Source organism: Anabrus simplex, chromosome 4 (genome assembly GCF_040414725.1).
Source record: "Anabrus simplex isolate iqAnaSimp1 chromosome 4, ASM4041472v1, whole genome shotgun sequence".
In the NCBI taxonomy this organism is placed as follows: domain Eukaryota; kingdom Metazoa; phylum Arthropoda; class Insecta; order Orthoptera; family Tettigoniidae; genus Anabrus; species Anabrus simplex.
This window is the reverse complement of record NC_090268.1, coordinates 241,908,360-241,935,118: the sequence shown is the minus strand read 5'-3', so window position 1 is coordinate 241,935,118 and position 26,759 is coordinate 241,908,360. Positions and strand designations below refer to the sequence as shown.

Below are 26,759 nucleotides of genomic sequence, written 5' to 3'. Positions count from 1 at the left end.
AACACAACCATGCTGCTCTTTTAAACTACTCAGTTTTAAAAATACAAACACGGAATGGCTTTAAAAACGATATGGATTGTCACTCTTGTACTGTACGTACTGCAACATGAGAAAGCTCACCTTTGCCGTCAATTAATGCCGTTCCAGGAAACCAAATAGTGTGTAGGTTAATTTTTTAAACTATATCAGATAAAATATCTTCAGTATACTCTGAATTTTAAACAATGCCATCAAGTTAATTCACACACATCACAAAATATTATGATACACCAGTTTAGACCTGTTTACAAATTATGAACACATAAAGGCCGGTCTCCACTGTTTAACATTTAACACCAACATGTTAAATTTAACATGTTAAGGCCGGTCTCCACTGTTTAACATTTAACACCAACATGTTAAATTTAACATGTTACAGTTGACATGTATACTGTGATTGTGTCTTCCAATTGACTTTGCATGTTAACTCAGAATGTTGAGTTAACACTTTTAACATGTTGGCGTGTTTTCCGCTCCAAGTGGAAAACATGTCAAGTCAATTCGTTGTTCGTGCGATGTCGGCACAGCTTCGGCAACTTCCATGATGTTTCCATGCAAACACATAACCTAAACGACGCAAACGACGTGCTCCTCATGTAATAGGATTATAATTACAACACTCCGCAACACTCCTTCTCTTTGTTATAAGCTACAAATACAGTACACGCACGTGTGTCGTTCTCTCTGCACTATACTAAAATGTATAGTCAGAAATGGAGTAGAGCAAGGAGATTACTCTGGACTTAATTAATGATATAATAGAAAGGCCTTATTTGTGGGATGTCTCATCAGAGGAATACAGATATAAAGCAAAGAAAGCCGACAGTTTCCTGGAACTCGAAAATATCTATAATTGTTCCCGCGAGTAAATCGAAAAAATAAAACTAGCGTCCCTCCACTCCCAGTACAGTCGAGAATTGCAGAAAGTTCAGAAAATTCGGTAGTCGGGAGCGGACGAAGTTTATACTTCGAAGTGGTTTGCTTTTGAAGCAATGAGCAGAGTGAGGGGAGAAAATATGCCTAATAAAACTGCATTTCTAAATCATAACAAGAAGCAACAGTGGCAATAACAAAGGCCAATTCCTCTTCATCTGAGTCCATTGTCCTTATTTAAAAATACTAGACACCATCCAAATGTATTACCATAAACTGATATGATGAACAATCTGTATATAAACAAAGAATGTCAAGTTTAACATGTTTATTAAGTGTGGACACAATGTTAAATGAAACAGTTTTTGACATTTAACATTTAACATGCTAATGGTGTCACCAGTTAACATTTAACACTTTTAACATTTAACATGTTGTTGTTAAATGTTAATCAGTGGAGACCGGCCTTTAGTCATATGCTTGAATCCAAGCGACGTTGTCGGATCTTCAATGTTTTGGCCTTAGTAAAGTCCGGGCTTGCTTCACGGCACCACTCTCTGATAAGTATGTTGGTAACTCTTACTCATGTCAACGAATGTTCGTCAATTGTTTTCGATGGCAGTAAACACCTGGGCAGTGCGCGAATATGGCAACTTCATCTAGGTTAGTTACCTTTCTCTGTATTAATCAGTATGAAATGTAATGCTATACATTATAGTGCGTAATGTGTTGAATAACCAAGGTATTAATTATGTGTCATAGAATTTCGTATTCCCTTATTATTATTTTAGATCATCACGGAGATATATTGAAATTGATTTCATTGCTATTGTTGATTGACAGCACTTTGATGTTCTATTGATGTATGTTTAGTCCTAACTTGGAGTCAATAATAATAGAATTGGATGGCGTAACATAGAATTATTTCATTATCTACTTTGAAACTCTATTTCATGATTATTTAAAGCTTATAGCAAGTATCCAGTCCATTGTTACAAGTATCTACACGAAGTACGGTATTTCCTCGCAAAATGATGGTCTGAAAATTGGGAGACCGAAGACTACAAGATATATAACCTATGTCATCATTAAGCATATAAATGATTCTCATTAACGCTGTGATTGTACGTTGGCTGTTACACAACTTGTCACCATATTGTAGACTTTTTTCTGTGTAATGGAAAAACATTTCATTTCACCGTCAACATTTGGCAGGACTTAAGCGCTTCTGTGAACTACATGTGCTAGAAACCAAAGGAGTAGCTTAAGTAGACAAGCATGGTGAAAATATAGGAATAATTAATTTTGGAACATTATTGAGTGATAGGACAAACTTGCTAATAGCCTGTTACAAAAATTAGGTTAGTTAGGATGAACTAGGCCTAGTGTTTTATTTTCCCTCTTGGGTAAAAGAATCTGAACTTGACTGGATTGGATTGACACAACCACCATTTCCACTATAGCCCTCTGCCATGTTTTCTTCTGAACTTCTAGATTTTAGCAATCCAAGAATTTTGGTGATTTTTTTTTTCCAATTTCATCCTCCATTCTTATAGCTTTTTATCTTGTTCAGACATATTCTTACACTCATTGATATTGTTCCCCAATTATTTTCTTGAGACTGATCTGTTTATTAGTGGACCAAAAATACATGTAGGTACTCTGTTCGGGGCTTTGTATATCAGTGATTCGCAGACTGAGTTCCATGGAATCAATTTGCAGACTGTATGTGTTTGTAGATGTTAATCAGAGAAACAGTTAGAGCTACAGTGGCATCTATATAGTTACAGAAACTCGTCCGGTCCTCGATCTGTAATCATGTCTGAAGTAAGTTAGTTTTGTGTGTGCAGGAAGTACTGACAAAATGATGAACTGCCATGAATTCTTTCCGAGTTGTGTTGTATGTTTTAGTCAACCAAGAATCGTGTTTAATACGGTAAGATGTTTGAAAATTCAGTATGAAATCATGGAGTGCAAATTTGATTGAATGTTCATATGTTCAAAGGCATTTCAGAGGAAAATGGAAGAATATTAACTGGAAAGGATTGCAGATATTTAATTAGAATGAACAGATTTATTTCATCATATTTTAATTCTTATTTAGGTTGAGCCATGCAGTAACATTGAAAGGGAATTTATGGCCATGATTGGAAAAGTTGGGAGATTTAGTCCAAGTGGAACAACTTCCACTGCTGCTTGGCATGTAGGCCTATGAGTCATTTAGTTTACTGTTATAGAACTACTTAGATGTAGAGTGTTTAATACAACATTCAGATTTCAGCTTAGTATTCCTCTTGGTTATACTGTACACGCACATTCAGTTGTTTCTTTTACAGGTATAATCTGTTATCTAAATGTTATTTTATTTATTTACAAATTAGTGTTGACAGACTGAAGAACCTAACAGTTATAACTTAATATAAACTGACACTATCCAAAAGAAATTAAAAAAAAATACTCTTCTCAGTTTTTGTTAAGTGAATAAGAAACCTCCAATTAATCAGCAATGAATCCAAAATACATGAAACAGATAGACTCATAAGACTTGCAACTGAAACTATTTGTCTTATCAATGTTATCTGGACAATTAGGAGGACACCAAAATTATCAGTAGCCTAAACTTCAGGGCATTGTTTTCTGGTCAAGATATGTAGGTTACAATTTTTGCTATTATTGATCATTGCCTTATTAAAGAAGAAACTTTGCTTCAACTTTTGAATAATTCATTGGACCCATATATTCAGTTTTAAATCTGAAGTTAACAATTCTTTACATTTTTTGGGTCATATCATCTCCAGAAGTAACAATTCCTTGACTTATGGCATTTGTAGAAAGCCCCTGCAACTTTTAACGTCATAAGAAAGGATTCTGAGGATGATAAGGTACTTCTATCCTTGTCTTGGAAAAGGTTAGGCGTACCCTGCAAGAGATATGCAGTTCCTGGTGTACTGGGGAACTGTGAAAAATGCGCAACCAGTAGTAGACATCATGAAGGTGGGCATAATCAAGACAGAAGAAGTGGTGTATTTTATGGAGAAATTATTGGGTTGAGCGAAGTTAAATGGAAGGGGAAAGGAAAGAAGGGAACAAGGAAAGGATATACACTATACTGGAGTGGTGGCTGAGAGGTGAAAAATTGAGTGGGCTAATAATTTCAAAACAGCTTTCTTCTTCTTGTACTCCTCTTTATTAAATCGATCCACCTTGTTCTAGGTCTGCCCGTTGCTCTCCGCTCTTTCCCTCAAACTTTATCATCTATTTTGGTGTTCCTTTCCACTCCATCCTCATCACATGTCCAGACCATCTTGGTTTATTCCTATTAATTCTATGATTTACGTTTTCCATTCCAACTTCCTTTCTCACAACATTTCTCAATCTATCTTTCCCGTCATTCTTCTTACATATATAATTTTATTGGCTTGGATTTTACTCTTCTCCCTATTTGTCATTGTCCAGGCCTCAGCCGCTTGGCTTTATTTGTAGTTGTGAATCTCCTTATGCTCAGGCACTGAGGAATTAATAGGAATTAAAATCTCAGTAGACCTTTGTGCAGGTAAGCCAAGTACCCCCTTTCACAGTCATATATTGAGACGCACAATGGTTTTAGCAAGCTTCGGTGAATCAATCAATCAATCGTCAGTGATTTGCATTTAGGGCTGTCGGCCATGTGGCAGATTCCCTATCAATTGTTTACCTAGCTTTTTCTTAACCTGTTTGAAAGAACCCAGAAATGTATCAAACATTTGCCTTGATAATTTATTCCAATCCCTTACTCCTCAATTATAAATGAATATTTGCCCCAATTTGTCCTTTCGAATTCCAGCTCATCTTCATATTGTGATGTTTCCTACTTTTAAACGCTTTGCTCATTCGTCAATTAATGTTGTTCCACGTCATCTCTCCACTGATAGTTTGAAACATACCACAGTCAAATATCTGCTCTCTTTACTCCCAAGTCTTCTCAGCCCAAAGTTTGCAACATTTATTCATTCAGAACAAATATTTCAGTGGTGGACTATATTATAACATAGAAGTGAAGAGACTACGAAGGAGGTGCAGGTTGTAAAGATATAGTTAGAAATGTTTCTGATAGTAAGGAGAAATTGAATAAAATTACTAGGAAATTGAATCTAGCGAAGAAGTCAGCTAAGGATAACATGATGGCAAGTGTAATTGGCAGTCATACAAATTTTAGTGAAAAATAGAAGGGTATGTGTAGGTACTTTAAGGCAGAAACCAGTTTGAAGAAGAACATTCCAGGTATCATTAATGAACAGTGGGGAGTGTATGCGAGGATCTTCAAAAGGTAGAAGTAATTAGTCAGTAGTATGTAAAGATTGTTGTTTACAAGGATAATGTCCATATAGAGGAGGTAACTAATATTAAAGAATTATTAAAATTTACCTATGATAACGAAATTTACAGTAAGATACAAAAGTTGAAAACTAGAAAAGCAGCTGGAATTGATCAGGTTTTGGGGAATATACTAAAGACAATGGGTTGGGATAGAGTTCCATATCTGAAGTACTTATTTGATTATTGTTTGCATGAAGGAGCTATACCAAATGAATGGAGAGTTGCTATAGTAGCCCCTGTGTATGAAAGAAAGGGTGATAAACATAAAGCTGAACATTACAGGCTAGTCAGATTGACATGCATTGCTTGTAAGCTTTGGGAAAGCATTTCTGATTGTATTAGGCATATTTGGGCAAAAGTACAGAACACCTTACATTTTCCAGCGCTACGCATCCAGGCGCGATTGCACTGTCATTTGTTTCTCTCTCGCTCGCTTCTCGCGAAGGACTTGATCGTGCGGTGGACAGAGCTGCCAACTGTTCATATAAAACACTAGTCCTAGTGCAGCGGCGCTACTTTTATTTACGAATCTCATTAGTGCAGCGGCACTACTTTTATTTACGAATCTCGTGACAAAGCCATTGGTCTGGATTGGTTAGGCCATTGGTCTGGATGAAGCAAAGGGGGTCTGGGGGCGTAAGCCCCCAGGTCAGAAGCCGCGAAGCGGCCCTAGGCCTCTAGTATCCCGCGTGACAAAGCCATTGGTCTGGATTGGTTAGACCATTGGTCTGGATGAAGCAACCGCCCCCAGGTTAGAAGCCGCAAAGCGGCCTTAGGCATCTAGTATCCCACGTGACAAAGCCATTGGTCTGGATTGGTTAGACCATTGGTCAGTGACAAAGCCATTGGTCTGGACTGGTTAGACCATTGGTCTGGATCAAGCAAAGGGGGTCTGGGGGCCTAAGCCCCCACGTTAGAAGCCGCGAAGCGGCCCTAGGCCTCTAGTATCCCGCGTGACAAAGCCATTGGTCTGGATTGGTTAGACCATTGGTCAGTGACAAAGCCATTGGGCCTGGGGGCGTCCAGGTTAGAAGCCGCGAAGCGGCCCTAGGCCTCTAGTATCCCGCGTGACACCTCCATTGGTCTGGGCAGTTGTGTATTTCTTGTGCGCGGGTTGGTAACGGAATTCACTTCATTGCTAGGAGTGACGTCATATCCCATAGCGTCTCACCCAATGGAAATGCTGGTACGTAGTTAGGCGATGGACTATGGCGCGTGATAACTTCTATTAGGTTATAAAAGCAAAAATATTTCTACCCATATTTGCAAATTTTTTTTGGCGTTAGTTGCTTTATGCTGCATCGACACAGATAGGTCTTATGGCGATGATGGGACGGGAAAGGGCTATTAGTTGGAAGGATGCGGCTGTGGCCTTAATTAAGGTACAGCCCCAGCATTTGCCTGGTGTGAAAATGGGAAACCATGGAAAACCATTTTCAGGGCTGCCGACAGTCGGGTTCGAACTACTATCTCTCAAATACTGGATACTGGCCGCACTTAAGCGACTGCAGCTATCGAGCTCGGTATTTGCAAAATTAATAACTGGTTCGGTAGAAAGCAATTCGGCTTTAGGAAAGGTTATTCCACTGAAGCTCAATGTGTATTATTCCAGCAAGATATAGCAGATATCTTGGATTCAGGAGGTCATATGGACTGTATCACGATTCACCTATCTAAGGCATTTCATAGGATACATCATGGGAGACTACTGGCAAAAATGAGTGTAATTGGACTAGACAAAAAAGAGTGATTGAATGGGTGGCTATATTTCTAGAAAATAGAACTCAGATAATTAAAGTAGGTGAAGCTTTATCTGACCCTGTAATAATTAAGAGAGGAATTCCTCAAGGCAATAGTTTTGGACCTTTGTTTTCTTATATATACAGAGTGTTTCAAAAATAATATACGTATTACAAAGTAATATTTTGTGCAAACTATCGATCGCTGTGCCTCGGCTCGGCTATTGGAGAAACAAATACATAGTTAGTTTATATTAATAGCCGCTGGATGTCAGTTGTCGTTTGTTTTGCTTGGTAAGCATCATTTGTTTAAAATGGCTACCCCGCAGCAGCATAATTTTGTATTCTCAAGTTTGCGAAGTGCAATTCTGTGATTACAGTGCAAAGACGTTTCAGGTTGAGGTACCAAATTGATCCTCCGAATGGGTGGAACATTCGCAGATGGTATCGACAGTTTGTAGATACAGGATGTGTACGTAAAGGAAGGAGTCCTGGCCGCCCTCGTGTTCTTGAAGAAAATGTTGCACAAATTGAAACTGCTTTCCAACGTAATCCTTCAAAATCAATTCGTCATGCCAGTCGGGAGTTACAGCTGCCTACAACAACAATTTGGCTTGTTTTGAGACATTAGTTGGTTATGAAGCCGTACAAGTTACAGCTATTACAAGCTCTGCATCCTGATAACAAACACAAACGTGTGGCATTTTGTAATGGGATTCTTGATGTTATTTACAATGATAACACTTTCGCATAACGCATCGTGTTCCGTGATGAAGCGACTTTCCATGTTAGTGGTCATGTGAACAAACACAATGTTCAAATTTGGGGCCTTCAGAACCCACATGCAGTCATCGAACATGTACGAGATTCGCCCAAAGTCAATGTGTTTTGTGCAATATCCCGATTATCTGTTTACGGCCCATTTTTCTTTGATGGAAACATGGTTAACAGTCAGCATTATCTCGCTATGTTACAAAACTGGTTGTTTCCGAGGCTGCACAAAGACAACTTCATTTTTCAACATTTTCCCTTACTGGAGTTGCCAAGTGCGTGAATATCTGAATGAAACTCTACCGAACCGTTGGATTGGTTGCCAAGGAGCTGGCGACTTAGCATGTCTCAGCTGGGCTCCACGGTCACTGGATTTGACACCCTGTGACTTCTTCCTGTGGGGTTTTGTTAAAGACAACGTTTATGTACCACCACTCCCACAGAACCTGGAAGAGTTGAAGAACCTGATCTGTACTGCCATAACATCAGTGATGGACATGCTTGCCCGAGTATGGGAGGAATTTGAGTATCAATGTGATATTGTTTGTGTTGCTGATGGAAGACGTACTGAAAATCTGTAGTCTGAAAATGAGAGGTTCGTAAATATGTGTGTAAAGTTTCATATTCGTATGCTTACAGTTTAATAAATATATGCATTCGAAATATGTATATTCTTTTTGAAACACCCTCCTGTATAAACTGGCTGATGTACCCGTGCTTTGCTACGGAATTCTACATTGTATACAGAATTCTAAGTTAGGTAGTGTAAATACCGGGTGAGTTGGCCGTTCGGTTAGGGGTGTGCGGCTGTTGGCTTGCATTTGGGAGATGGTGTGTTTGAATCCCACTGTTGGCAGCCCTGACGATGGTTTTCTGTGGTTTCCCATTTTCACACCAGGCAAATGTTGGGGCTGTACCTTAAGGCCAGGGCCGCATAAAAAAAAAGATAGTGTAAACGTTGTGAGCGAGAATGTATTAAATTGCATAGCTCTTAATGTTGTCCTAGAAACACGACAGGGAAGTCACCAGACACATTTTCTCATATGATGACTGGGTTAGGGAATTTTCATTGTAATAGTAGGCCTGCTTGCCTACCATCAGTCACAATCAGGTTGGGGAGTTTTCATTATAATGGAGAACACTCAATCCTCGCCTGCCTTTTTACATCCTCAGAAAGACTCTCTTAGTGGTTTTCCCAACTGAAATGAACATGGGTCATTATAATGACGTCAGTAGGAGTAGCACAATTAAAATCAATGGTTTCATATGAAATACTTGATCAAATGAAAAACCAAACATTTTCTCACTTTTAACGAACAGTACTACGCTGCCGTACTAACAGTCCAAAGTTGCAGAGCTGGAATGACCAAGATGCAGACATCCGTGAACACACTTCATCTTTTTTCCGTGACGGGGGGTTTCGAATAGTGGATAGTCTCAAGGCAAAAATGTGCCCATTTACTTATCTGTTTCCTGGGAGTACTCGATGAGTCGGAAAATCTCAGTTCACTACACTGGCGAGGGGAAAAAAATCTGACTTGGAGGCAATTTTTCCTCCAAGCCAGAGAAGAAACCACTCTTTGCTGCTGATTTGGAATAAAATGAATGTAGATTTAATAAAGTGAAGAGGAAGAAGCTTTGCTTAAGAAACGGCTCTTTCCAGGGTTGAATTTTGAGTTATTTAGTGAATTGTGGTACTATAATTTGGAATAGGCCTAAATTGTAATTCTAGACCAGTTCATACTACTACTAACTGAGCCTCTGTCTTAAGTGTGCACACTGCTCATTCAAAACAGTGCGTCGGAGTAGGTATTGAATAGCTGGAATACTATGACGAACGAGTGTGTTACGTACCAGCAGTATCAGAAAATGTATGAACCAGAGGAATGGCATGCTAAAGAAGAAAGTTATCTAACTCCCCAGCTATTTCCTGCCAATATTCAGTCAGGCTGTTATACTCGGTACACAGCAGTAATCCCATCTATCGGAGTTGAGTGTCAGCATAAGAGACAAAGAACATCACAACAAACAACGGTCAATGTAATGTTATTGTTGTTCAACATTACGCGCTTTCGATATTGTAGGCCTTCACATTTAATTGTCTTCCGGCTCTGAAATACCATTCTTATCTTAGTCGGTACGGTAAGACGGAATTGAACATAAATGATCGGATATTGTATTCTCTATAACTTTTGCTATGTAGTACTTTTCCATAGGACCAATAACATAGGTATCTGAAAATTAAATTTTAGGTGTCTTCCCCTAAACTACCATTTCACCAGGATGAATAAAATTATTTATAGCTTACCCTGTAGTTTCTTATTCCCCAACTCTGTATACCGGTTTTTATTAAATTCTGTTAACCCATTTTCGCGGGGTTCGGCATTGATGTGGACTTAAAAACAAAAATCCAAATTCATGAATATCTGTGTTGTCATAGCTGGTATGGTAAAAATGTATAAGACATAAATGATAGGAAATTTAATTCTGTGTAACTTTAGTTATGTAGTATTTATCGATATGACCACTAATAATATAAATATTTGAGAATTAAATTTTAGGCCTTCCCCTAAACTACCGTTTCACTCAGCGTGAGTAAAATGATTTATAGCCTAGATTGTAGTGGCTCATCCTCGGACTTCACATTCCAATTTTTATTAAATTCTCTTCAGCTGTTTTCTCGTGATGCGTGTACATATATACAGACAGAAATGACGGAAAAGTAAAAAGTGCATTTCCTTGTTACTGTGGTCTTGACCAATACAGAAATACCATTCTTTTCAAATTCTGAGTGATGTACAGACAAAACTCTTATTTTATATGTAGAGATGATATATAAATCATGTGAGTAAGGACGTGGAATCAAAAATAAGGCTATTTGTGGATGATGTTATTCTGTACAGGGTAATAAAGGTGGGGGGTTGTTTATTCTGGTGAAGGAAACTTATTGTTCACATGAATGGTTTACTGATGAAAGGGATGAAATGTTAGGGATAAAATTAGTTTGTGATAATATGAAGGAGGTGGGAATTATAGGAACATATAGGCCTGGAAGAGAGGAAAGAGACATGGAAATATTTGAGAAAATAATAGATTATACTCATAAAAACAATAATAATGATATGGTAATAATTGGGGGAGATCTAAACTTGCCTGAAGTTGAATGGAATGGAGCTGCAAGTGAAGCCCATGAACAGAAACTGGCAAATAAGTTAATTTGAGAGGGAGGATTTACACAAGTAGTACAAGAACCGACTCGTCTCAACAACTTGCTAGATGTATTCTTGGTTAAACCATGGGAAATTGTTGATAAAACTGAGGTAATTGAAGGAATAGGTGACCATAAGGCTGTAATAATGGATGTAGGACTTGTACCAAAAATGCTTAATAAGAGGGTCACACAAGACAAGAAATTATACAGAAAAAACTAAAGTTGATGAATTTGGGACTTACCTTAAATCACAATTCAGTTGTTGGATAAGTGAAGGGAGTAATGTGGATACACTTTGGGCTAAATTTAAAGGAATCGTTTGGGAAGGAGAGAAGAGTTTTTTACCTGTTAAGAAGGGTAAAATGACCTCAGACCCTGTTTATTATACAAGGGAAATAAGGAAATTAAAAAGAAAATGTAGAATAGTAAACAGAAAAATCAAAGAGGGTAGGGAGAATAGAGAAACTAGAAAACAGCTAATGAGGGAACTGAATATAGTGAAAAAGGAAGCAAAAGAGAAATATATGAATGGCATACTTCAAGAGGGTAATGACCACAAAGGGAAATGGGAAAAGATGTACCGGTATTCATATATTAGGAATCAAAAAGGAAAAGGAATCCAAATTCCTACAATGGTGGGAGAAGGGGCTGAACACTACTCAACACATACTGAGAAAGCAAATCTATTTAGTAGGGAATTCAGAGATTCAGTAGAAGATTGTCAGGAGTTGGAAACAGTAACAGAAGATAGAGAGGGAGAGACACATAGGGAAACAAGAAGCTTCTCATTCACAAATGAAGATATTTTCATAGAAATCCAACTGCTTCAGCAAGGAAAAGCAGCAGGAAGTGATCAAATTACTGGGGAGGTATTAAAGACAATGGGGTGGTACATAGTGCCTTATTTAAAATTTCTCTTTGACTTTGTCATAAATAATAGTGTAATACCAAAAGAATGGAAGGAATCTATAATAATACCAATTTATAAAGGAAAAGGTGATAAAAGGAAACCAGAGAACTACAGACCAATCAGCCTGACCAGTATAGTTTGTAAAATACTGGAGAGTTTAATAGCAAAGTACATCAGAGGGATATGTGATGATAAAAATTGGTTCATGAGGAGCCAGTATGGATTTAGAAAGAAATTTTCTTGTGAGGCACGACTGGTGGGATTTCAGCAGGACATATCAGATCAGTTGGATTCAGGAGGCCAGTTAGATTGCATAGCCATAGATCTTTCCAAAGCCTTTGATAGAGTGGAACATGGAATATTATTAAAGAAATTGGAGGGAATAGGATTGGACGTAAGGGTTATACGTTGGATAAAAACATTTCTAAATTCAAGGGTTCAGAAAGTCAAAGTAATAAATAATATATCACAGGAAGAGAAAGTTTGGAAGGGAATCGCACAGGGTAGTATAATCGGCCCGTTACTTTTCTTAATATACACAAATGATTTACGGAACAATATAACATCAAAAATAAGATTGTATGCAGATGATATAATTGTTTATAGGGAAATAAATAACATTGAGGATTGTTCAGAATTACAAAGGGACCTTGAAAGTATCCAACAGTGGGTTGAAGAAAATAATATGAAGGTTAATGGAGGCAAATCAACTGTTACAACATTTACAAACAAGAGCTTTAAAACTGAATTTGAATATACTTTGGATAAGGTAGTTACCCCAAAAGATGGCAAGTGCAAATTTGAAAGTAATTTGCACTGGAAGGGTCATGTTGATGACATTGTTGGGAAAGCATACAGATCGTTACATGTCATAATGAAGCTACTTAAAGGATGCAACAAAGAATTAATAGAAAAAAGTTACTTAAGTATGGTTCGTCCATTATTGGAATATGCAAACAGTGTTTGGGATCCTCACCAAGAATACCTAATAAAAGAAATAGATAGTGTGCAGAGGAAAGCAGCAAGATTTGTAACAGGGGATTTCAGGAGAAACAGTAGTGTATCAGAAATGTTAGAGGAACTTGGGTAGGAAACTTTAAGTAAGAGAAGGGAGAAAACTAGACTTATAGGATTATATAGAGCCTATACAGGAGAAGCATGGGGAGAAATCCGTGGGAGGCTTCAGTTGGAAAATAATTTTATTGGCAGAACTGACCACAAGTATAAAATTTGAAGGAATTTTAGCAGAAGCGACTGGGGTAAATTTTCATTCATTGGGAACGGCGTGAAGGAGTGGAACAGTTTACCAGGGGTAGTGTTTGATCCTTTTCCAAAATCTGTGCAGGTATTCAAGAAGAGAATAAACAGCAACAGGGAAAATAAATGAAATGTTAGAGGGCATTCGACCAGTGCAGGCTATTGTAAATAAAAAATGTGTGTTTAAAAAAAAATTTAATTCCATCCCCTGGTCCATGGAGTTTGGACAGCCAAAGTAGGGGACTGCCTGTAGAGGTGAAGTACAGTGGGGACTTTGAGGGCCCTGGGACCGCTACGGTAGCTGTGAAGGCCCTTCAGGTACTCTGAAAACTGGTGGCAAAAGGGGGCTCTGGTTAAGACGCAGCAGGTCGTTATGCTACTTAGGTTCCAAAATGGGTAAAAAAAAAGTAAATAAATGCAATGTAAATTTTAATCTTATACCAGTTGCATAGTATTATTTGAAGTAATTCCACATATTGTATATGAGTTGACTGTGTTTGTAAGTATAGGAGATATTATAAGTAGAATTTTGTAAACAATATAAATTTATTAAGGATGATCTGTTTAATAGAAAAAATTGTTAGCATAAATTGTATATTATTGTATTCTAGAAATTTTTTTTCTTCTCTTGTTAATTTAAAATTTAGTGCTTGACAATAATGTATTTTATTGTACCATGTGCCACCGAGGTAGACACCTCATTTGCAAATAAAAAGATTTTGATTTGATTTGATAAATATGTTAGAAGATTGTGAGAAATTGCAAAATGACGCCGATAACATTGTAAGATGGACGGTATGATGATAAACGGTGTTAAAAGTCAGGTTGTGAGTTTCACAAATAGGAAAAGTCCTCTCAGTCTTAATCATTACGGTGGGGGGTGAAGGTTTCTTTTGGGGATAATTGTAAGTACCTTGGTGTTAATATAAGGAAAGATCTTTATTTGGGTAATCACATAAATGTGATTGTAAATAAAGGGTACAGATCTCTGCACATGGTTATGGGGTAGCCTATGTAGGAGTTGCAGTAAGGATGTAAAGGGGAGGGCATTATAAGTCTCTGGTAAGACTCCAACTAGAGTATGGTTCCAATGTATGGGACCCTCACCAGGATTACTTGATTTAATAACTGGAAAAAATCCAAATCCGAGTGATTTCTGACAAAAGAGTAGCGTTACAAAACTGTTCCAAAGTTTGGGCTGGGAAGACTTGGGAAGGAGACGAGCTGCTCGACTAAGTGGTACCTAAATACAAAGTATGTTACAAGTGTTATCTTTTTAATATCCTCGTCTATTCAGTACTAAGAGATCTTTTTTAAGCATTAAATATTATTATAAAATGTTAAGGGACATGTTTCACCCCTATTAAGGGCATCATCAGCCTCAAACTCAAACCTGTATGGTGAAAAATCAGGATCCTGATTGTTCTTACAAGTCGTAAAAAGAGGATATCAATGTAGGTGTTAGTCTAAACATAAAGAATTATTAGAATGTCCTTTTTTAAAATCGTAGTATCAAGCTGCATGTCACAAGTTCACAAACCCCCTGCGGGTGGGGGACGCACATGCAGAATACACCTGCGGTATCCCCTGCCTGTCGTAAGAGGCGACTGACAGGGTCCCAAGGGCCTCTCAACGTGTGACTGTGGATTGGCGACCACAGGGCCCTTAGCTGAGCCTTGGCATTGCTTCCAGTTCCTTGTGCCAGGCTACTCACTTTTGTCTCCTGTCCGACCTCCCTTGGTCAACTCTTGTTCTTTTCCGACCCCAACGGTATTAGAACATTCGAGGCCTAGGGAGTCTTTCATTTTCACGCCCTTCGTGGCCCTTGCCTTTCTTCGTCTATTGCTTCATTTTTCGAAGTGACGGATCCTTTCTTTCTTCTTTTTTCTCTCTCTTTACTCCCTATGGGTGGGGTACGGAGACGAATAATACACCCACGGTATCCCCTGCCTGTCGTGAGAGGCGACTAAAAGGATTGACCAAGGGATGATTGAATTAGAACCATGAAACTACTTTTGATTCGTACCATCATGTGGGGAACACCATGGGTTGCCTGTACTTGTGAGTAGTACCACTAAATTCGGTACGAAATAGGTTTATGATTAGTAGCAGTAAAGAGGCTGGCCTGGGGGTTTCCAGTACCCGTGCGTCGTACCCATGTTAGCAACACCGCGGGTCTGGGCGTAGCCTGTGAGTTGTACCACTATATGAGCGACACCGTCGGTCGGCGTTGCCTGTGATTGGTACCCACTATGTGAGGAACACCACGGGATAGTGCGAGTCCCTGTGGTTAGTACACCTGGGTGAGGAACCTCATCAGTTTGCATTGGCTATGAGTGGCGCCATTGTGTGAGAAACACCATAGATCTGTGTTCCCTGTACGAAGTACAATACTTGTGAGTGGTACCCTCTCGTGTGGAACACCGTGAGTCTTTGCTACTGTTGATTAGTACCCCAACATGACAAATACCATGGTTCTACTTTACTCGTGACATGTACCATTCTGTGGGGCTTTAGACATGGATTTTGCACCCCTTTAGACATCAAGCATCATTGTGCTTTATAAGTGGTCCCTTGGTCAGAAATACTATTATTTACGATCTTTTTTTTTTTGAGTCTGATGCACTGTTTTTTTGATTTTTTTTGTTGGGTTCATGTCCATCTATTCATTTTTCATGACATTTTTTATTTTATTTTGGTCAGTGGATGAATTTGAACTTTTTGTTATTTCATTTCGTACCATTAGGGGCCGATAACCTCGATGTTAGGCCCCTTTAAACAACAAGGATCATCATCATCAAGTTCACAAGATTTCTGGAGCGTGAGTCAGATGCGCCCAAAAATCTGTTGAGGGTATTGAATAGGTGGATATTAAAAAAATAACATTTGTAACATACTTTGTATTTACGTACATTTCAATATGGACCTAACATGAGAATTATAACGTGTAAGTGGTATGTTCTGAGCTGTCATTGGAGAGATGACGTGGAATGATATTAGTAGACGAATGAGTGGTGTCTTCAAAAGTAGGAAAGATCACAATATGAAGGTAAAGTTGGAATTCAAGCGGACAAATTGGGGCAAATATTCATATATAGGAAGTGGAGTTAGTTATTGGGATAACTTACCAAAGGAGATGTTCAATAAATTTCCAATTTATTTGCAATCATTTAAGAAAAGGCTAGGGAAACAACGGATATGGAGTCTGTCACCTGGGCGACTGCCCTAAATGCATATCGGTAGTGATTGATTGATTGATTGATTGATTGATTGATTGATTGATTGATAAGAGTAATACTGATATTCAGGTAAGGGGAGGAGAGCTATAATTAGAAGATGTTTAACATGAAAAGGTCTGAATTCAAGTCAGCAGTTAGATCAGCATATAAGATATGTATTGACCTAGCTATGTTTTCATCGGTAGCAAGATCTTTCATCCTACTCCTTGGAATATCAGCATAGTTAAGACGGTTCTTTAGCTGAAAGCTAGACTAAAGTATGTCCATATTTTGCCGAAACTGAGAAAACTCTGAAAACAAGGTTCGTATGGTTTCTTGCATTGGGACTAAATTACGTCCCAAAATTAATTTAAAAAGGAGATAGGCAAGGTTTCAATGATGCAAGACCTAATGCATCTTGGAGCTAAACAAGCGTAAGTCATGTTACTACAAAATGCTTCTAAATATTTTAGGGATCTATGAATGTACCTAAAGGTGTTGTTTTAGCTCTAAGCAATCAAATAATCGGTTCAAGTCCTTGGTGTGGGACAGAGTATGCATATCTTTCTGACAAAGGCAGTGTTAGTGATTCTTTTAAAGACTGAGGCTTTGAATTGCAGTACTTACGAACCATGAATTTAAGTAGAGGGGAAAAAGTTAGTAGCCTTATCTGTGAAAGGAAATGAGCGTACTCAAAAGGACAAAGTAACTGGCAAAAGGAAATCCAGCTTTGCCCTGCTGCTTCTCTGACAGAACTGAAAGTGGATGTTTAAACTTTATATATGATCAGTGCTTTACTAATGAAGTGACCTGTCATTTTTACTCTAAAATGTACTGCAAAAACTTCTCATAATGTTTCCGAACAAAGTAATAAGGAAACTTGTCATGAAGTATCCTTCATATGAAAGGACAGGCAATAATTATATGGGAACTTATGTCAACATTTTGATATTGTATGTTGAAGAATGCTACGAGGAAAGCAAAATATTAGCTTTTCAAGTTGGTATTTAATGAAGAGTTCACTTTATCTAGAAAGATAATTTGATTGATCCTTATAAATGACAGCCAAAGAATGCATCAGCAGAAGAGAAAGCAAAGGCCATTAAGGAAGAATAAGACAAACACACAGACGGAGGAACTTCGAGGTACCGTCTAAAAAGTGAGTATAAGGAAAAGGCAGTGCTCGGTACCAATTAAAAATCATAATAGCTGACCTCTAAAAATGTTTGCCAACACTGTAGGGCCTACTTGGATAACTCGCACTTCTTAATTTTATAACGTGTGGTAAAATTAACTGTCATTGTAAGTGTTAATCTTGAGGTTTGTGAGTGCATGATATTTTGGGAGAAAGCAAGAATTCTGACAAGAGCAAATCAGCATTGTTCAGTAAAACTTATTAACTGTATTCAGAGTGGAGTAAATTGCAAAAAGCGCAAATAAGTTTAAAGACTTTTAGCGCCGTGAAGAGAGGTTTAGAAATAATTTGGACAATCTATTTGATATTGCACATGCAAATGCTCTATAAATGATGAAGTTGGAAGAAGACAGGATGTTTCTACTTCAGCAGAGATAGCCAGGATGTGAAGGCTTCCTTGCAGGAGTAGACCAAAAACTCACGAATGAAGAAGAAAGGGTGAGGCAAAGAAAATTACAAATTACATCCCCTAATTCAATCTTATCTTCATTTCAGTGAAAACAATAGATGAATTTGTGTCAACCAAAAGCAGATATCTGTTCTCTTGCCTGAAGATGGACACTAGTTTCATTCAAGAATGTCCTTTGACATGAACAAGCAACACTTCATATTTAGAAGCCTAAAGGATAATTATGGAGTTTAAAGCTGTGAATAACAGTGTTGAATGGGGTGTTAAATTAATGCAAAGTTTTCATTGACTGCTGACTAGATGAGGAGCAAAAGCAATTTGTGTTGTGTTGTGTACAAGAACATCGTACACTACCCAGATTGCGAGAAAGAAACGCTGAGAAAAAAGTGTCCACAAGAATATTAAAAACCATAAAACAGTCTAAAGAGTGAAAAAAATGTAATATAACATTATGTACTGAACATGTATCAGTAGCTTTTCCACAGACTTAAAACTACAAAACCTGTAATTCCTAACATTGAAAGTTCATGCTCAAGTCAGCATGGGTTAATATCGGCCTATTCAACTGTTGTTTTTGAGTAAATCTGACCCAATATAAAATATTTAGGTGATGAGCCCCCCCCCCCCAAAATACCATAATTTTTTTATTTTAGCAAAATGAGGGAGACCTTAATGTGGACAGATCAGTAATATGCAGAATAAATTTGAGTTGTATACAGGAATACAGCTTATCGTCTTTGTCAAGAGTCCAGATTTGATCATGCACCAGACTCATAAAAGATCTGCTTAGTGCGAGATAAGGCCACAAAGAAAAATGTGATTTCCTTAACCTGTAGGACCAGTAGTTTCACTGGTATATATCCATGATTTTACACGAAGAATATCCGTGGGATTTTCTAGAAATCGGACATACTAGTTCTTGCTTTCGTGATATCTTCTATGATGGGCAAGCAGGTAGTTTGAAAGGCTATTGATAGCTGTGCTACCAAAGTAATTTTTTGCCTGAAGGGGCTGTATAACCATAACATAACCTTTTATGATTTTCTGCATCTCCATTCTTCATGTATAGAATGTATACCGGCAACTTTAGAGGATATTCTCACAGCCTTCTTCTCATCTCCATTCAAAGGTCTCCAAACTGTTTACAGAATGTCAGTTGTCAGTGAGGTTATGAAGACAGACTTTGAGAACACATCCTGACCTACATCTTTTTTCTTCTGGTACTCAGTCATATGCCTTTTCTTGACCTACAAAACAAACAACAACAACAAAAATCACTTTCTACTGTTTGCCTCCGTAGCATAATGGTTAGCGCTATTAGCTGCCATCCTCAGAGGCACGGGTTTGATTCCCAGTACACTGGGTGAGTTGGCCGCAGTGTGCTAAGTGGGGTGAAACGCTGGCAACCAGGAATGAGTTAGCTGGAAAATGTATGTCCAATGATGGACTATTTATATTGGCATTATAAATTTACTCATTCGGGACAAATATTTCGGGTTCTCTGTGGGAATCCACATCTAATCATCTGATGGCCAGGTAGGCATCAATTTTTGGTAATAAGACAAATTCTGTCATAGTGCATTGGCACTGCCGGTGGCTCCAAATAGCCTACGCAGTTTCCTCCATGGTATGCACTAGCCATGCTTCTTGGTGGGTGTGCTATTTACCAACTGATGAGCCCAACTTAGCCTACTGGGGCTAAATGCTGGCAACCAGGAATGAGTTAACTGGAAAATTTATAATGTCCAATAACGGACCATTCATATTGGTATGAGGCACTTTTGTGTATGTGGGGCTATGCACTTTCTCCATTCACCATCCCTAAATTGTAACTACAATTAGTGGAAAATAAATAATAATAATAATAATATCCAGCAATGTCAGGAATTCTGAAGAATACTGTTACTGGCCAGAGTCTGCATTTCTGTGATGTCGAGTATGTGCCAGACATTTGATCCACTGTTTCCATTCCTGTTTTAGTCATATTGTACATTGTTGCATGTCCATTCATGTTTTAGTCATATTGTACATTGTTGCAATTGCAGGTTTCTTTTCACCTCCTGTACTAGTATCAATTTCATCATCAAAATTCATTGCTCTTAGAACTACACGTTTTCTTCTTTGAGACATAAGAGACAACAGTCATGTTTTCCCGGAACCCAAACAGGCCACTTTTTACATCTGTCCTTTGCACACGTGAACTCCATTCTTATGAACTGTACCAATTGGAGTCAGTTTCTTGTCCTGAAGTTCTCTTGCATGAGGAATGCTGCAAAACCAATTATCAGTTATGTTATGCCCAGTCCCTTCAAAAGGTCGAAATAACCTCTTTACAACTTCTGTCGGTGAGTTATTTACTATATATGGCCCCCCTGGTTGTTTGCCAATGCAAATTTCCATTGACTGATTGTACCACGTCTTAGCATCAGACAGTGTCATCATTTTCAAACCATATTTAGCTTGTTTGCTTTGGATGTACACTCAAAAACTACATCTACTGTACCTCTAACACGAACAAGTTGCTCGTCAATAGTTTCATATTCGGGAAGTGTATAATTAAAAAATCTCCCTACTTGGGGCTAATTTATTAAGTGCCCTTCACTGCTGTCGGTCCCTGATATCAATTACATGTTGCAATTGCAGGTTTCTTTTCACCTCCTGTACTAGTATCAATTTCATCATCAAAATTCATTGCTCTTAGAACTACACGTTTTCTTCTACCCGCCCTTCACAAAAACTCTCTCATACGTACAACACAAGGAGTAGAGCCACAACAGACAATAGTCATAGTAACGCAATAAGGTCCACAAGATTCTGTAGCAGCAGACAAAGGGGTAAGTTATAATGCAACATCAACACTTACATTACAAGCACAACATACACACAATATTACTTAAGTTCATTTCCATTTGTTCCAGATGCTTCTTCCATTCTATAAATTGAAAGAAACATAATCAGACACTCAAAATTTGGATTGAAGCCCCCTTTTAACCATAACTTACATCAAAACAATCAACTTCCAACGGAGAGTCTGGCCGCTACAAACAAGAATTAAACATGTCAATATTTCCTCTGATCAAATTGCCAAACTGCAGCAGCAAGCTTCATCAAATCTAGAAGCCATTTTCCAACGAACCCAAGACTTCAATTCTAGATTATCATCAAAACTAATCACGCATAATGCAAAATTACAGTCTTTTTAAATAACATTATTTAGAGAGCACAATTCTTAACTAAAATTCTCAATACTGAAATGTTACTGTATTCTAGAAACCAACGCACTTCAGAAACTATAGCTCCTACATAATAACATCCAATATTTATATTTATGACTCAAATTTTAATACCAAAATTATAGTTGAATCAATTTTATTTTAATATTGCAAACAATTTTTAGCCAAATTTTCAAATTGTAAAAACTGTGTTTTGGACGTCAATGTGTTTTAGATTTAAGAGTTACTCCATTTTAACATTGCAAAACATATTGTCATAATTTTTAATGTGTATATTATTCTTGTGTTTTAAATATTGTTATCAATGAAATTAGATTTACATTCAATGTAATGAAATTTGTAACAACAATCCAAATATGACAAACCTTGAGACAATTGTATAGGCTGATGATGCTTATGAATAAAAGCGAAACATGTCCCGGTAAATTAGTGTTGTAACATTACAACTTAACAACACAAACTGTAATTTGTATTGAAAAGGTGGATCAAAATAACCAACAAATTGTTAATATATCACACCCTGATATCAAACCGAAGAGCACCCAACAAGAACAGGAATCTGTGTAGACTGATTGTTGCATGATATCTATGCTGAAACCAGTCTGATCCCATAATTCTTTGAGATTTTGATGGCCAGAGTGATACCTGCTAGTATCAGAATATCAATCGCACACTTTATTTCGGATTTATCGGTATGCTTAGCATCGTGATCTGTTGGGTAATTTCTGGCAATAGTGTCTATGTAAATGTTTGTGCAGTTAGTAATATTTCTGATCATTACATTATCCACGAATAGCGAAAAACACTCGAGCACTGACTAGCACTTTTAGCGCGGGCCTGAACACCAGGGAGATGTAATGCTATTTTTTGTTGACGTGTCCCAACGTTCCTTGGAGGGGGATCTTTTTTCCACCTAGTCTCTTTATCTTTACCCAAGTAATGATTTCCTCCTTCATGGTGAACCCCCCTCTAGGGACACCAAGACCTTGATGTCGGTGTGGGGGCTTGTGTGCTTGTTGATCCCGAGGGCTGTGCCAGCTCAGGGTTTCCCATGTTGTATTGGCCTCGGTGTAGGGCCAGGCTAACAAGGTGTCCCCCGAATTGCCTGAGAGGTGTCTGTGGTCTTTATTCTTCATTACTATCTCTAGTCTTCTATTTTTGTCTTTTTAAATTTCATTCCTTTTCCTGTCTCGCTACCCTCTCTGCCTCGGGTAGAATAGGTTAGTACGGAGGTTTTATCCTCCCCCAATCACAAGTTTCGGGTTGTGGCGAGGTGATGCATGGCTACTGGCTGAGTAGTTCCTAGCGACCCCCTCCAGATACCGGGCGCCCTCTGGAGTATATAGCCTTGCCTTCGGTACATCCCTTGGCTCTGCCGAAGGTTGACTTCATATTTCCGGAGTACTTGTGGGACAAAAAACGGAACCTCTCTCTTCTATTCCTTCCTTATCAAAGGGCGACACCCTTCAAAAAACTGCGTCCAAGATTGGCAAGAAACGCAAGCGGTATACTCCAGTTCCAGTGGATTATGTAAGTGACGAATGTCTTCCTCGATTCCTGGTTGCTTCCAGGGTCAATGGTAAGAGTTTTCTTGATGAATGTCCTTTCATTATCTGAAATTCCATCGAAGAAATTGTTGCTGGTGAAGTTGACGAGATGCGCAAGCTCCACGGTGGATCTGTACTTATCAAGACTTCTACGGCTGAACAAGCCAAGTTATTCAGAAAGGTAGAGGTGAAAAACGAGAAGCACTAAACTGTTAACTCCTGCAAGGGAGTTATATTCCACAGGGATTTGGTTAAGTCTTTCGATGGTACGATGATCTGGTACGGGGTGTAACCGACGTGAAGAGATTGAAGAGGCGAGTGGGTGATAAGCTACTCGATACGGGTGCTTTCATCCTTACCTTCGACACCAAGACCGTACCTGAACGGATAAAAGTGGCAATGTATCGTCTGACTGTTCGTCCATATATTCCGGCACCAATGAGGTGCTATAACTGTAAAAAGTTTGGTCACACCTCATTGCGATGTACAGGTTCGACGACCTGCAAAATGTGTGGGAAGTGTGAGCATGCTGGGGTCAACTGCCTGGGTACACATGTTCCGATCTCCAAGGAGTGCTACACATTCAAGCGGAAGAAGAAGATCCAGGAGATAAAAACGCTGGATAAGCTATCTTATCCAGACGCCAGGAGGAAGTTCAAGTCCATGGCTGCTCCGGAGTTCATCTCCTTCGTTGAAAAGATAGCAAACGTGACGATCACTCCACAGAGTTTTGTACAGAACACTAGTACTGAAAATGCATCAAAAAGTCAAAGCCGGCAACAAAATTCAATAACTAAAGAAGCTGGAGATTCAAATTGTGAAGCACCGAGAAGAGCGTTACTATCAACGTTGCCTGGGAAGGGCCCTTCCCAGGAACGTTCGGCTGGGAAGTCCTCCCCCAACAGAGCGGAGGTAAAGACTTCCCCAAATAAGGCTGGAGAGTCCAGCCCTCCTTCCAATGCCCAGATCATAAAGGAGGAGAGGGTGAAGCCACAGAGCTCCCTTAAAAAACTGGAGAAGAAGCCTTCTCCAGCTCAGTTGGGGTTCACAGGATCCCCGAAGAAATCCGGCAAGCCATCTGCCGGCTCTCCTCATAAAAAGACAGAAACGGTGGGCAAGAACGAGAGGCCCCGCCGCTCTCTTGTTCGGTCACTTTCTGGCGAACCTAGTTCTCCCAGGAAGAAGGCCCACTGTTCCCGACCAATGAGATCACCGTCCGTGGAAGATCCAGTCACTGCATCTCCTTCTTCTGAGGAGACAGTGGAGACTGAACCACTTATTGTCGTGGATGGTGATTGTGACAAAACTGATACCGACAAAGATGGCGGAACCTGGTAGGTAATGGACCGAATGAAGGGCAAGAAATTGCTCTGAATTCGAAGCTTTACCTATCCATACAGTCACACTATTGCAGTGGAACTGCAGTAGTTATCACTGTCGCCTAGCTGAGTTTTGTCAATTGATATCCGTCTATGCGGCCTCCATAGTCTGTCTACAGAAATCTCGTTTGAGACCTGGACACGACTATGAGAGAATATTGTTTTTATTCCCAAGACAGAGTAGCTGTAAATAGCGCAGCAACTGGGGGCGTTTGTACCCTAGTTTGCTCCGACATGTTCAGCGAAAAAGTACCGCACCGTACTCGGCTAGATGCAGTTGCAGTTCGCGCTCCATTGCCAGTAATGACAACGGCTTGCAACTTGTACATTCCACTGGATTACGACCTTGAAATTCCTGCACTACAAGATTTGATCACTCAGTTGCCTCCTCCTTTCCTCATGCTGGGAGACGTGGACGCCCGTAACATACTATGGGGGTCTCCGTCTTCCTGTTCTAGGGGGAGCATGCTCGAGCGAATGATCAACCTGTTCGATCTTTGCGTGCTTAATATAGGGGAACCGACACATTTCAGCAGCGCACATGATACATTCTCACACCTGGATGTCACTTTGTGCAGCTGTGCGCTAGTTCCTCTGCTACGGTGGCAAGTACACGACGACCTCTGTGATAGTGACCACTTCCTGATAATTCTCTCTTGAATCAAAGACAGTCCGAAGTACCCAAGCGCTGGTCAGCGGCACTTCGTGGGGGGCTGACCGTGCGGTACTGCTACGATTTTACACTGTGCCAGTCCTCTCCCAAATTGACTATGGAAGTGCGGCTTATGGCTCTGCATCAAAATCTATGCTGAGCCTTTTAGACAGTATTCACCATAGTGGAATAAGGCTGGCAATGGGAGCTTTCCATACTAGTCCCATTCCCAGCCTACTCGCTGAAGCGGGAGTTTCACCTTTACGGATACGGAGGTAGCAGTTACTCCTCATGTACGTTGCGAAAATTCGTGAAATGCCGCTACATCCAAGCTATCAATGCATCTATCGTACCCAATACCACCTTCGGTGTCAAGACCAGCCGAATGCCACACGGCCGGTTGGGTTTTGGATTGGTAGCTAGCTCACCGAACTCTATAGCTGCAGTCGCTTAAATGCGGCCAGTATCCAGTATTCGTGAGAAAGTAGGTTCAAACCCTACTGTTGGCAGCCCTGAAAATGGTTTTCCGTGGTTTCCCATTTTCACACCAGGCAAATGCTGGGGCTGTACCTTAATTAAGGCCACGGCCGCTTCCTTCCCACTCCTAGTCCTTCCCTGTCCCATCGCCGCCATAAGACCTATCTGTGTCGGTGCGACATAAAGCAACTAGCAAAAAAAAAAAAAGATTGGTAGCTTGTGTCATGATTTGGATATTGATATCAGTGGTTGTCTTAAACTCTTAGCAAGGTACCTCCGTGGTTGGTTCCGCGACCGGATATACGTCTAGATCTGCTCCGTGGACCCAAGGTGAACACGGATTCCTCCGTTTATCGGAGGTATTTCCAGGACTTCGTTCTCCAATATCCGGCTACGAGACATATCTTCACGGATGGTTCTGAAATCGGAGATAATGTTGGTTGCTCTTTCGTCATTGATAATATGAGCACGAAGATCTCACTTCCTAAATTACGGTATGTAGCGTGTATACTGCAGAGCTTTACGCCGTCTTAGAGGCTCTGCAGTCTATTGAAACCTGTTTCTCGCAACATCCACTGGTACAGCAGATACATGACCTTCTGGCCAGGTTAAGGGCTGCTGGCACCAGAATCACTTTAATGTGGCTTCCAAGCCACGTTTGGATTGCGGGAAACGAACTTGCGGGTGAAGCTGCAAAGGAAGCTGTACTTTTACCACCAAGAACAGTCAATGTGCCCGCTAAGGATATTTGTTCTCAGCTATGTCGAACCATCTTGGTGTCCTGTGAATCGGAGTGGCTAGCTATCCAAACTCCCAACAAGCTGAGAGCAATTAAGAAGACAACTGCCGTGTGGCGGTCCTCCTTCCGACCTTCACAGAGAGAGGCCATAGTATTGTGCAGGCTGAGGATAGGTTATTTACGATCCACGCATTCTTATCTCCTAAAGAGGGAAGACCCCCCAGTGTGTTCTTGTGCTGCCGACTTCACCGTGGTCCAGATCCTCACAGAGTGCGCCGATCTCTCTGGTCTAAGACGGAGCCTCGGCTTGCAGGAAACACTCGAACGCATACTAGCCGATGACGCGACTACTGCTGATCTCGTCATCCGCTTTATGTTACAAGTAACTAATCTCATTTTGTTCCGTATTGAAGATACAATAAGTAAACTCTTTCAAGATTAAAATTATTGTGTCCACCTTTTCAATACAAATATATATTTTTAGTGGTTAAATTCTACATGAATGAAACACACCAGTTAGGGACATGTTTCGCCCTAGTTATGGGCATCTTCAGCCTATATTAATCCTAAGGTCAAGAATTAAAAATATAAACATTGGAACTTAAAGTAAACTAACGTAATACTAAATACAATTGTCTTATGCTGTTTACACAGTTTACAGTATGTACAATAAGTACATTAACCTTGCCAGAATTTATGAACAATGAATTACATTTTTTACAATGACCAGACCTCCAATTGCAGATTGGATTGA

At 39.4% G+C, this 26,759-nt stretch overlaps 1 protein-coding gene across 1 annotated transcript in view; it reads left to right on the top strand.

Moving 5' to 3' along the window:
• The first annotated feature begins 1,441 nt into the window (after nt 1–1,441).
• Nucleotides 1,442–26,759, top strand: part of TfIIB (transcription factor IIB) — a 162,454-nt gene continuing 137,136 nt past the window's right edge. Inside the window, exon 1 of the mRNA XM_067145464.2 lies at nt 1,442–1,575. Within this exon, the coding sequence (XP_067001565.1) occupies nt 1,559–1,575 (17 nt within the window). The 5' untranslated portion in view covers nt 1,442–1,558. The remainder of the gene's footprint in view (nt 1,576–26,759) is intronic.